This window comes from Poecile atricapillus, chromosome Z, assembly GCF_030490865.1.
Source record: "Poecile atricapillus isolate bPoeAtr1 chromosome Z, bPoeAtr1.hap1, whole genome shotgun sequence".
In the NCBI taxonomy this organism is placed as follows: domain Eukaryota; kingdom Metazoa; phylum Chordata; class Aves; order Passeriformes; family Paridae; genus Poecile; species Poecile atricapillus.
The window spans coordinates 112,344,106-112,357,339 of record NC_081289.1 but is presented as its reverse complement, the minus strand read 5'-3'; the positions used below and the strand labels follow the sequence as shown (position 1 = coordinate 112,357,339).

At 36.7% G+C, this 13,234-nt stretch overlaps 1 protein-coding gene across 1 annotated transcript in view; it reads left to right on the top strand.

Annotated features, from left to right (window-relative positions):
- The window catches only part of ADAMTSL1 (ADAMTS like 1), a 183,332-nt gene that overhangs the window by 94,076 nt on the left and 76,022 nt on the right, over window positions 1-13,234 (top strand). The window contains exons 12-13 of the mRNA XM_058827039.1: window positions 155-302; window positions 4,241-4,325. Coding sequence (XP_058683022.1) covers window positions 155-302; window positions 4,241-4,325 — 233 coding nt within the window. The remainder of the gene's footprint in view (window positions 1-154; window positions 303-4,240; window positions 4,326-13,234) is intronic.

The window sequence follows — 13,234 nt, the reverse complement described above, 5'->3', positions numbered from 1 at the left end:
TACCAAATACAACAAATATTTTATTTTCGAGTTTGGGTGTTTCTGCATCATGTTTGCCTCTCTGACATTGCATATTCCCCTTATATTTATCATTGCTATGCATGACTGGGTTTTTCTGCCTTTTTATTTTTTCATGGTTTTTTTTTCAATCCAGTGTACTGTGACCTGTGGACAAGGACTCAGATACCGTGTGGTCCTTTGCATTGATCACCGGGGGATGCATACAGGAGGCTGTAGTACTAAAACAAAGCCACACATAAAAGAAGAATGTGTTGTACCCACTCCTTGCTACAAGCCCAAAGGTAATGAGGCAGGATGTTTCTCTTAAATTTTTCAGAGCTCTTCCATGTTCAAGACGTTTTGTTTTGCTGCTGGCACCCTGTTTCCACCTGCACTGAGTTATGATTTTACACCTGTCTGTTCCTGTCTGCCTGCCTCGGTTTGGAGTGCTGACCTCTTTTGTCTTACAAGCTTTGGGCCTTTCATAGTTAATTTGTTGTCCAGCAGACTAAGCAATAGAAATGTAAATTTGGCTGTATTTTCACAGTTTGCATCCAAGCTAAATTTGTCCTGTGTTTTAAAATATACTAAAATAAACTATATAAATAATGCCTATGGTAAATAAATGTAACTGTAATTACAAAAGTGCCTGTTCATAACTTATAGCATGAAATAGCTCAGAAGCAAGCATATCTCGTGAGGTTTTTCTTACTATCTAGGCTGCAAAATTTATCAGACAGAAACATCTTATAGAAAATTATAGAACAATTTTTTGTAGTAGTATTTTTCTTGCTTGGGCCTCAAACAGAGAGGAAGACTGGAATAAAACCCTCATGTTTCGTTGAAAGAAGAAGGAAATATTTCTGCATTTGTTTGTAGGTTCTTATGGGATGGAAATGTTGGAAAGAGACTTGGAGACTGGGCTGTAGTAACAGGCAGTGACCAGGTGTAGCAGACACATGTATCTGGTGATTTTCACAGGTATATGAGCATGCATGGGACCATGCATGACTATGCTGACTAATTTATGGAAACCTCTGGCCTACAGAAATTCTTGTGGACTTTTCTAAACTGAAGACTTCCACTCTTAAGAAGTCTTAAGAAAACATACAAAAACATGGCTCTTAAGAAGCCATAAGAAAACAATTCCTTTTAAAAAAAGAATTGTTATCTTGAAACATATTAAGAGCACTTTTTATGAAGCCCTATAAAATAAGACTGATCCAGGACCTTGTGCTCTTCTAAGATGAAACAGTGAAACATATAATTTTAATTTCTGCACTAAGAGGCTGATGACTTGGCACACATGCCAAGTTTCAAGATTCCAGTTTATCATGACCATAAGAATTCATGGTATCTGCCAGGCACCAGAGTGGTGAAGCTCAGACATGGAGTCTTTGGAAAGTAACGAGTATGTTTACGCTGTATTTTACTGCCCAATATGAGCTTACTCCATCCACCTTCCAAGACATAAAAAATGGCAAAAAAAAGGCCCTGTGACTGTGTTAGCGTGACTCTGAGCCTCATACTGATATTCAGTGGGTTTGAGCTCACTCAGACAGCTGGTTTTTTGGGGGCATTTTAGGTTTATGGTGCTCAGAACACATGTAGTGCAAGATCCAGTCTGCCTGCATCATACAGTGTTAGCAAAATGCAGCAAGACACAGAAGAGAACTTGTGCTGCAAACCGTCCAAAAGTGACTTCTGCTTAGAAGGGTGCAAAGCCAACTAGGAAAGCTTTGCTTACCTCTATCTGTCATGAAGTGTTTCCAAATGGGACTTGTCAAGGAACAAAGTAAATTACTTCTTGCTGGAAGGCCACCCTTGCAAGAGCATGGCATCTTTATCCTGCATAAGATCTTGTGCTGCCCTTTGCAGCATATACATGATTAATTTCTGATTGTAGGGAGTTAATTCCTTCTTCCATTTTTTCACATGGAATGAAAAGTCCTGTGCAAAGCCTTCTTTAATTTGGTTTAGTTTTCCTCCTCATCTTTGTTCTGCAACAGTCTCACAGTTCTCCATAATGTAAGAATTAATGTTTGAATACCCATGTATCTGAAGGCTGACCAGTGATTACAGAACAGTGTTGGACTAGACAGTATCCAGAGGTTTCATCCAAACCAAATTAGTCTATTTATAGACTAGAAATTTGTCCTTTTTATTTCACACAACTAACAATTTCTAGCAGAGATGGACATTTAGAGCAGTAGGGGTAATGAAGTACCTCTCATTTATTGAAAGTTTTAGTCCTAGACTGTTTTTTTTTCTGTAGCTGGATTAACACAAAGCAGAAGACAATCTTCTAAGCTGACAGAAGCAGCAAGGCAAAAAATGTGGAAGTCTCTCTTCTCTTAACATTCTCTGCAAAAAATAAATACAAGGCAAATTGTTAATGTAATTTATTTCATTTTAGTTTATTCAAACTCTAAGGCACTTTATGTTGCACCAATAATGGGAAAAACTAGGATATCACTAGACTAATGATTTTCTGATTTTATAGAGAATGTATATTCACCTAATATAATTTTCTGTGTATTATAAGATACAACCATTTTTACTGGAAGTGTTTTATAAAAGAAAAGATTTTACTTTAATCTCCAAAGGTAATATTTTTTTTGTTAGCTTATATGAGAAGTGCTTTTTGTTCATTTTTTTGTCAAAGCATACTGTACAACATCAGCATTTCTAATCATCTAACAAATTTTCAGTGTAGATGATAATTAACTACACCTGTAAAAAAATAAGGTTATTTTAAAACTGACAAAACAGGCTATGTTAGACAAGGATTTTGGTATTTACAAGCACTTGCATCTAAGCAAAAAAATCAGAGAAGTATTACTTTCCAAAACCCATAAAACAAACTGTAGAGCACATAAATAGAAATATTTCCTGCATATTCTGGATGATTAGTAAAGTATAGACTAAACTAAGAGCTGTGATGGCAAACATTCATCCTTAAATGGCACTAACATGTTACGTGAAGAGGTTGACAAGCTGTTTTTAAGATAGAGGAATAGTAATTCTATTACTGTCCCTCTTTTCCTCAGTTAATAACTTGCTCCAAGGAAATTTGCATGACTAAAGTTGCAGTAGCTGTGCAGTCAAATTATAGGTCATCGTTCCTCTGTGATACAACTGAGAGATGGAAAATTTCACATGCATATGTGAAATGTTCATTGTTCTGCACAATAGAGTCACAGAAAATTCCTGACTATTCTGAAAGACGTTAACCTACTCCTGTTGGCAAGTACAAGTCCATCCTTACTCACACCCAAAAAGCTTAGGTGATTTGTGTGTGGCAAATAGGCTTTAGCCTATAACCTAATAGCTCTGGTTTTCCTCAGTGGTCTAAGTCTCACCACCCTCTGTGGTTTTTCCCCCTGATCCCAGCCCAGAATGTCCTGTTGAAGTGCAGAGCTCCTTCTCAACTTTTAGTGCCAAATTTTCTCTTGCTTTATACCCCTGTAGAGATAAAACAGCTCTGCTGCCTTCAGCTCAACTACTCCGCTCTGACACTGCATGAAAGTGGAGTTTGGCTTGCAAAGCAGCATGGCCCTGCACTCCTCATTACCTTGTGCACACTTCCTGGAGGGGAGGAAAAACAGATCCACTGTTTTCCATCAGGAATGACAGAAAAAGTATCCAAGTATCAAGCTCATTTTTTTTAAAAACCCACATAGCTGATGAACTGATAAACAAGTAGAAAAGCATAGCTGTGTCATTTAGTTATAGTTTTCCTGTAGTATCACTCATCAAAGCAGGATTTTCTTTATTTTTGTAATCTAGCTAAACCAAGATCAGCATGTCTTCCAAAATTCTAAAATTTAAAGGTAAAGAAAGGATGTTACACATTTTGCCTTTTGTAATGGAGGCCTGTTACACTTGCAAGTTTCCCTTCAAAAATACTTTCCAAAGTGCCTACTTCTACGGTTCCATTATATAGTCTGAAAGGTGACAATTCTAAGATCCCTGTCTGGCTTCAGGGCACTATAGCCCTTCTACCTGAAGCAGTGAAATATCTGGCCACATAACCTTGCAAGTGATATAGTCCAGGTGATGAAATGTTTGTTTCTCTCCCCTGTCATCTTTTCTCTTTTTCTTCTTTTTGCCAGGCCTCTGTGTGTGTGAAGGCACCCATACACCACACACATGCTTGGTGAGAACCGGGAGGGTGGCACACATAGCAGTGTTACCACATGCTTCCTATTTTCACATGCTTATCTTCTTTGCTCCATAGAGAAACTTCCTGTGGAAGCAAAGTCGCCATGGTATAAGCAGGCTCAAGAGCTGGAGGAAGGAACAGCCGTATCTGAAGAACCCTCGTAAGTCTCAAAAATTTGCTTACAGGTGGTCCTTGTTATGTGACCCTGAGAAGCTGTGGTTATTCCCTCCCTAGAAGCATTCAAGACCAGGTTGGATGAGGCTCTGAGCAACCTGGTCTAGTGGAAGGTGTCCCAGCCCATGGCATGGGGAGTGGGAACTTGAGGATCTCTAAGGTCCTTTTTAATCCAAAATCCTCTGGGATTCTGTGTTTACATATGGGAAACTGGGACTTGTGCAGAACCAGTACAATCTCTTGCATGTATTTGGCTTCTGTTAGAGTGTAAAGGATGAGCCCAGCCCTGTGGCTATCCATGGCTTTAAGGCTTAGGTGCAAAGAGACAGATTTCAAGAGGGTAATTTAATTACAGATTTAATTTAAGCAAATATACACATTTTATATAAGGTCATTACAAGAATATTGTAATAAAAGTGCATCCACCTATGTATTTTTGTGTTCTCTATTACCGCTCTATGTTCACAGCTCAGCAGCTTTGTTTATTTTCTCAATAACCCCTGTGATGTAAGGACCAAACAAAGCAGCCAGTGATGATTACCTCTTGCCTTTTTCCCCAAGGAAAAGCATAGTAACAGCAAAAAAAGTATAAATTTTAGCAGAAAATAAACTAGAATCCTGTGATGCATACCACATAAGCCTGGAGCAAAGAGACTAAGAAACTATAAGTACTCTAATGTTTTATTATAAGTACTTAGTAAGTTTTTGATGGTTTTGTATGAAAATGCAATAAATCCATACTATAATTGCAATGTCCATACAGAGTTTCCATCAATATCCTTGTGTTCCTTGTGTCTGAGCACATGGCATTTTTTATTACAAATGCAACTATGTATTATATTTAAAAACATTATTATGCAATATAATTGCTGTTTCAGCATGATTAATCTGAACTGAGGTAATTAGAAAATGGAACATTGCAAGAGAGCTGGAGACATATGTAGGAAGTCTTTCAAAACAAAAAAAAATCTAGCTGTCGTATATATAAATAGATACATATAGACAAGTATGTTTGTATACAGAAGCATTTATACACATATACACAGTCAAATGTACATTCATATTTGTTTATATATATTGGTAGCAGCTATCACATATAGTATAATGAGATCTTTAACTGCTTTCAGAATTTCATAGACTTTATGGATTGATTAATTCAGAGTGAAAGCCTAGAAAATTTTGTATTTATGGATATATTAATTTTTCATTTGTAAAGTGCATTATTTTCTTGTGATTTTTCTCATGACTGTACTAAATTTCTTAGCTAAATGTGCATTTATTAACCTGTAAATAAGCCTTTGCAGGACACCTTAAATAGGAACAAAATTGATATATTTTTATGTGGTCATATTCAGAATAATTTGTTACTAAGAAATAACAAAGAAATGTTTTGATCAGTTTTGTGAACAAAGTTGATTGCACTGTAGAAAAGGAGTATAGGTATGTAAGTGTGTGTGTGTGTGTGTGTGTGTGTGTGTGTGTGTGTGTGTGTACATATATGGGCATATGTAGATTTAAATATTAAAAATAATAATAACAACAATAATTTCAATATTAACAAGAAGGGATTTGTAGAGAATAAACATAACCTATTGTTTGTCATGATGTGTATTTTAATAAAATCTTTTTGAAAACCTTATGGGTATATTACTTGTGATACTGAAACAGTCCTTGAGAGATCTAAAGGGAAAGAGGTTTAAGAACTTCATATTGTTTTCAAGTATAGTTATGACACCTCCATACTTTGCGCCACTGCTCTGCTGTATTGAAGGCCCTTTTCTGCAAAGGCTGTTGCATTTATTGCAAGGCTACTGTGGTGCCAGTGAGACACTATAATTCTCATTCTGGACAGTGCCCCACAGTCCAGACTAGGTTCAGTTTGCCATGAGGTGACATTTCATACATTTGTTTCACTCCTACAAGGCAGAACGCCAGGAATATTTCTAATCTTCATTTTAGGCTAATGAGAAACCTCCTTAATATTAGTTCAAGTACAGATTTTTATAAGTGTTGACTAACAGGAAGAATAAAGGGCATGAAGTCAGGTTCTCCACACAAACTTTCCCAAAGCTCAGAGATGCCTTGAGTTTAGTTGAGAATGATTTTTGATGATAAGGCATGAGACAGGAAAACCAAATAAAAACTTAGAAAATTTGTACTGGAAGAACCATCCCTGCAGTCCCCATTTGTAAACTGTAACATTCATCTACATTGTAACATTCATCTAGTTTCAGAATACGTAATCTGTTTCAGGAATTTTGAGTTGTGAATTTCCACCTAAAATTGGTTTTGATGCTTCACTATTAATATTGTTTTTTATTAATGTCTGACTTTAAACAGTTATTCATTTTAGGTCCTGATTATTAGATTAGAAAACTGTGTGTAACAATATAAAGAAGGGGACAAAACATTAAGAACTCACCAAAATACAAGGAACTATCAACTTTGGGGGCAGCTTTATAGCATAATTTCATTCAGCTGTGTAGGGATTTCAAACACACCAAGAGTGAGGTGTATTCCCTGATAATGCACCTTTTGGCTAGTGCTCCTGCAGCTGTGCAGAGACACAATGTAATACTCCATGGCCCACCACCCTTACAGATGTCAGGCTACCACCCACATATTTTGGCTGATGAATGATCAGTCTGGAGTGTAGATGCATGGGAATTTGAGGCTTGTAACAGCTGAGAGCTTTTTAATGTTGGATTGAGCATTAGCTGTTGTAAGACTGTGTGATGTGGTCAGCTATTTTGCTGACTGTGGACTAACCAAAATGTGAGCAGCTGTGAGGCAGGAGGAACAGCAGAAGGCCTCGAGTGGTATGGTAAGCCAGGTGCTGAAGAGGCAGCATTTTGTTCATAACTGTATTTAAGTTGGAGAAATGGAAGTGTCTTCAGACAAGTTATGCTTATATGATTTTCCTATTCAGTCTGTATTGGTGCAGTAATTACCAATTCCATTACTCCTCTTGGGCAAACATCAGCAAGGATTCATTCTTTTCCCCCCCATTTCATCTGAGGCTCCTGCCAAGCTTTCTTATGCCACCAAGCCCCTGACTGCCCCCATTCTCCTCCACAGACAGGGCTATTCTTTGTAGCCAATAGACCATTCTTCCCTGTCCACTGTGATCCTTTCTCCCTTATCCTTCCTCAGGCAAAGAAAACAATCCTCATCTTTAAGCAATTCTATTGTCTTTCTCAAAGTTCATATTTGATTAGAAGTTTAAAATCTAAGACTCAAAAATTTCAAAAAATCAAAATTTTCAGCTTATTTCTTCTAAGATTTGAGATTAATTTGTGAATCTCTGTCTTCTGATTTTTATAATTTTCTGTTGAATATTATTTTTGTTATGAAATTGCACACAATGATTTATAAAGCTACAGTATTTCTCATATACTATCCTTCCACCTGTAATTTGTGATCGTTCTCTGATATGTGCTGCCAGAACACCAGATGCTGCAATTTTATTCCATCTGTGTATAATGCCTTCCATTATTTATATCTTCAGGAATTTCTAATGCAAGCAAGTCTTACAGTTGAATTTTGTCTGTATATTTCTATCTGTTAGTTGCCTTCCTCTCCTCTCAGTAATGTCTGAATTTTTTACTATTAACTGATTCTGATGAAGGTATAAAATTATCACAGAGAATTTTACTCCTCTGTCAAACTTGGTTGATATTCTTCAGGAAATTCAGTGGAAGTATTTTCCACATGTGTCACTGAAGTAAACTACTGAATAGAATTCCCCAGTTGAAGAAGAGATTTTTAAAGGCATTCAACCCTTAAAAGACAGCAGAGAATCCACTTGGGCACTCAGCCTTCAAATGTAAATCCATGTTAAATATTTCTTTATTCATTCTGTGGCTCAAAGAATTAATCACAACCAATTCAACCACTTCAAGACTAGGAAGAATAGTTATGTTTGTGTTGTCTGACCTACTGCACCCTTAAATGGGATCAATTAAAAATTAATTGCTGACAGAACTACTATGTTGGTGAAATGTATTGTAGTCTTTGTCAGAACAAATGTTTAATGTGAAAAGGCTTTGCTATCCTGTGTTGAGGTACATTTTGTTTTCCTATTGGCATCCATCCCTGGAGTGACCATTCACCAGGCAGTAGAAACATTATCTGAGGAAGGAGCCACTGTATCTTTCTGTCTGACCTCTTCTGCTGGAATTCATTACATCAGCACAGTGTGACAGCCAAAGTCAGAAAGAATAGCAGTCATGATTAAAAAAGCATGGGGTTTTCTGCATATTGTGGGATTTGGTTAAGGACTAGTGCAGGGTTTCTTTAAAAGATTTCTGTCTCTAACTTTTGAAAAACGCTTTTGTATTTTAACACCATGTCCAGCGTTTAACATACTGCCATAAATAACCCTGGTGCTAGCCATTAAAAAAAAAAAAAAAAACGGGGGGACAGGATTGGGGGATGGCTGAGTGATGGAGGAGTGGGCAAACAACAATATCTGGGTGCCAGATGGCACCATCATAGTGATGGGGCCAGTTCTGTAAAACACAAAGGAAAATTCCTGACATGCATTAGCAGAGGTGACAAAGCCCTCAGGGAATTGGATATGGACAGAGAGACAGAGAGATCAGTGTGGCAGGGGCACATCTCTTTCTTCCTTTTCAGTAGGTGCCTATGCTTCTAAAGACACATAAGCTATTTTAATTTGATTTTCCTTGTTGACCAGTTTTCATTATTAATTAATGGAAATAACAGAAATATTAAAGGAAATTCATGGAAATATTCCATTATTTCCTTTCTTTGTACCTTATTCACAGCTTAGTAAGTTTAAAACTTCCTTTTACGGCTTTACTCTAAAAATAAAGCATGTTATGATTGTTGGATTGCAAAAAAAAAAAAAAAAGATAGTGACGACATATATAGCTTTATCTACAGGGCCACTGCTTGTCCTCTTTAGATTCATGTAGCAAAGAGGAAGAGGAAGGTGTAGGGAAACAGATCTGATATCTGTGGCTGGTCAAAGGGAAGGTCAGCAATGAAGCAGGCACACATTAGGTAATGATTTCTATCTACTCATTCAAGGACCCACAGTCACAACTACTTAGGATTTATGCGTAATAACAATACAGGAGAGAAACAGTTATCCCTCCCTGTGGAGAAAGGCAGCAGTGAATGAAAAGTACCAACAGCATCTGATGAAGAGACAAACCTGAAGAAAAAAATCAAATTAAAGCTACTTAAAAGAAACTATAGAGGGACAGAATATAATCACTCTGATTGGAATTGGATCTATGCAGCTGCCTCCACTGTTAATACTCTTACAGATGGAGCCTGATATTTTATTGATAAGTGTTAATGACCACTGTTTCATGTCTCTGAACAATGACACCAACAGCTATCCTAGTGGTGTATGTAAGCATTAAAACCTGTGGGAAGGTGTCATTACCTGGAGGAAACGGATGGGTTTGCATTTCAGCTCAAGACAAGGAGTCTGGAAGTCTGTGCTCAGTTCTGCATCAATCACATAAAATTCCCAAGCCTTCAAACAAGCCACTGAACATTTCATTTTATCAGTAGTACTTGAGTTTAGATACTTTGACAGATGGCTGTCTCTGCTTTAGAGCACTCAGTCCCACTGGTTTTTGCATGTCTCAAAACCTCAGACTTTATCTAAGCCATGGATTTAACCAATGGTGCTTGAAAACAAACAAACAAACAAAGCAAGAAGATAAAATGAAGCAAATGAAAAAACATTGAGCAATAAAAATTAAGGGCAAAATGTAATTATGTAGCAGTGAAGAAAATCAGCTGTTTTTCTACACAGCTCAAAGCACACACTTGTTTTTCTTCATAATACGTATTGTAGGAACCCAAGTCCTAAAGAGAAGAGGCTGTTGCTACATTCAAGAATTTTGAAAATATCCAAAACACTCAGCAGAGTTCTCTGTGGGTCTTGCCCTGAACCCACTGTGACCTGCTGTGAAAGGTGTCCCACTGTTGAGTATTGACATTGTCTTCTTATTTCTCTTCTGACTTCCCCAGTTACGTATATGTTGCTGAATGGAGGGGAATATGCTTCAGTCCTTAGCTGAAGGAATGAGTTATTGCATTTGTCTTGTTTATTGTTATCAGAAGGATGATAATTACAGTGGGATTTAAGTAAGCAATATGGAATGACAACTGAAACACCTCAATCGTTTCCCATTTTCTAAAAAAATTTCAGTGTATCTATTCCACTGCTTCCATTTTCCAAGCAGCTCAGAGGTTAGCATAAAGAAATGCCTAATGCTGAGCATTGGAAGATGAGCTATATGCAGGACAAATAACTTCAAATCTATAAACTGTCCCCTTTTCATTCATATACTTTTTGTGGTTTGTTCTCACCATTTGGCAACACTTGTCATTGATGGCAACACAAAGATATTTAAAAGTCTTTGTAATTTTCTGGTGTTAGGATGATGGAAAATTCAGAAACATTGTATATTTATCTGATAAATTCACATTACATAAATGTTTCATTTTTAATGGCAATTACTATATGAAAATTTCTTTGCAGGGTTTTCTTGAGTGTCTCCTCTTTTTTTCTAATTTTAACTCTTTTGATTCTGCTAATTTTTCTTTTTCTCAGTTAACAGTTATATTAGAATTAAATCACATTTCCACCGTTAGCACTTAAAATGTAGAAATTTGGCCTAGACAGTAGCAAAAATACCATTTCCTGAAGGTGTTGTGTTTATTCATTATGAATTGCTGACTCAGGTGAAAAAATATAATACATGGCACTTGTAGATCAAACCTTGTTTCAGAAAGGATCCAGTCTTCTTCTGTGTCCTCTCCCTTTTTTCCCCATGTTTGTACGTATGATACACATCATGTGCAAATATTCCAAGTATTTGAAGTATCTCTATTTTTCTGAATTAATTGTTTTTAATGCCTTGCAGATTATCCTCCCTTTTGGTTTGGAGTACAGCAGGTCTCCAACAAAGCAAAATTACACAACAATTTACAGTGTTCAAAAATATAAGACAGCTTCTGATGAAGAGCAGGACCCTCTTTTCCCATAATCTGATTGGGGTTTCTACCTTTCAGTTTGCCAGGTTAAGAAGCTGTACATTTCAACTAGTCAAAATATCTAAGTCACAGTAGCTGATGCAAACCACTTAATCTCTGACAGGAGCTTTTCTGTATCAAAATAGAATTACAGCAGCTGCAGTCTTAGAGCGGCCTGCCTGTAGTGCTTAAGAGTATGACCCTCTCAAAATGAAAGGTATCATCTTGGAAACAAGACTTGTATTTTAAGGTAAAATGTCTTAAGAGTAGGAAAATGTAATCACTTTGTATCATTAGTTTCCCTAAAGCTCTTCTCATAAAAGAATTCTGCAGTCTTATAGCAGTATGATAAATATTTTAAAATTTTACAATAATACTTGTAATAAATTTCTTTCCTTTCTGTTACTTTCTGTGTATAGTGCTAGTAGTGGATGTCAAGTTTATAACAAGATGTTATAAAGACCTACAAAAAGTGGGTAAAGACATGCTTTTTACTCCCTGCTCCAAAAGACTGTGATGTTCTAGTCAGGATTCCTGGTATATACACCTGGGAAAACACTAGCTTACCTTTTAGACTTTGGATTTTTTTTAACTTTGACATGGAGGGAAAGTCCTTTTGTCAACTAGAGAAAGGTAGTGGATGGAAGAGAGAAGAGTGTAAAAATATTTTCAGATATGCTGATCCCAAATTTCCCTTCCTATCAAAATTGCTCATGGGATTTCCAAGGTAAGGAATGAGTTTGCTAGAGCCCTAGACAATGGTAGAAACATACAGCTGTACTGCCTTCAGCCCTGGGCAAAGCTGTCCAACTCTGATGTGGCCTATCAAAATAAAGACCAAAGGAAGAGGAATACTGCCAGTGATAGCCAGGTTTCCATGAAAAATGCACCACAAAAGCTGAGTTTGCAGAAGCAGACAGATTCCAAACACTGATAATGAGGGAATGTTGTCAACTAGCATTGTTCCTGTGAGGTTCAGTGAGGATCAGTGCCAGATCCAGCTATTCATTCTTTTGTTCTCCTTGAAGTATTACAACCCTTGTCTTAGAACTTGCCTGTGGCAGAAAGTTTGGAAGAATGGCCAATGGAGAAGCCTCAGATAAAGCTATCTAAATTACACTGTATTCATACTTGTAGTGCTCCAATACCACTGACATCAGGTATGAAAGCATAGGGATTGCAGGTTATGGAGTGCCCTGAAACTATTGCTTCTGGATAGATTAAGGACTCAGTTCAACATGAGCTCAGCAAAACAAGGTGTGTTATAGTACTGCATCAAAGTAGTAGTGATGTTGTATAGAGCTGAATGTGGATCTTAGGCTTGATAACTTTGAGTAAAATGCTGGTCCAGTTTCTAGCACTGACATTGAAAAAGCAGTGACATCACAGAGAAACTGAGAAATTATTGAAATTGTTGAGGAAAATAACGAGAAATGGAATTCAGTCTGTTTTATAGTAAGGACAGCTGCAAAGTGCTTTTAATAAAATAATAATGGATTTTCAGAAGGAAAAGTTTGGAGCATGTAAGCGTTACTGATCAGCAAGACAAGTGCAACAGAAAAACAAGTCCACAATAGAAATGAAACACTATTGTTAATTGTTTATTTTTTTAATGAGAGAAAGTGAAATGTCTTAGTGAAATAAACTTTAAAAATGTATCTAATTTTTTAAAATTTTTAATTTAAAGTTTAAAATTTCAAGAAAAAGAAAAAAGAGGTGAAGAAATTATGAATTCTCTTCACCTTTTGCTAGCTTCAAATTAAAGCTTAAAAACAGTTGCTGTGACACAAGAATAATAATTGAAATTATTTTCCATGTAGTCCTGCAATTACCTGATAACAGCAGCCTGCTCAGTACTTACTAGGAAAAAAA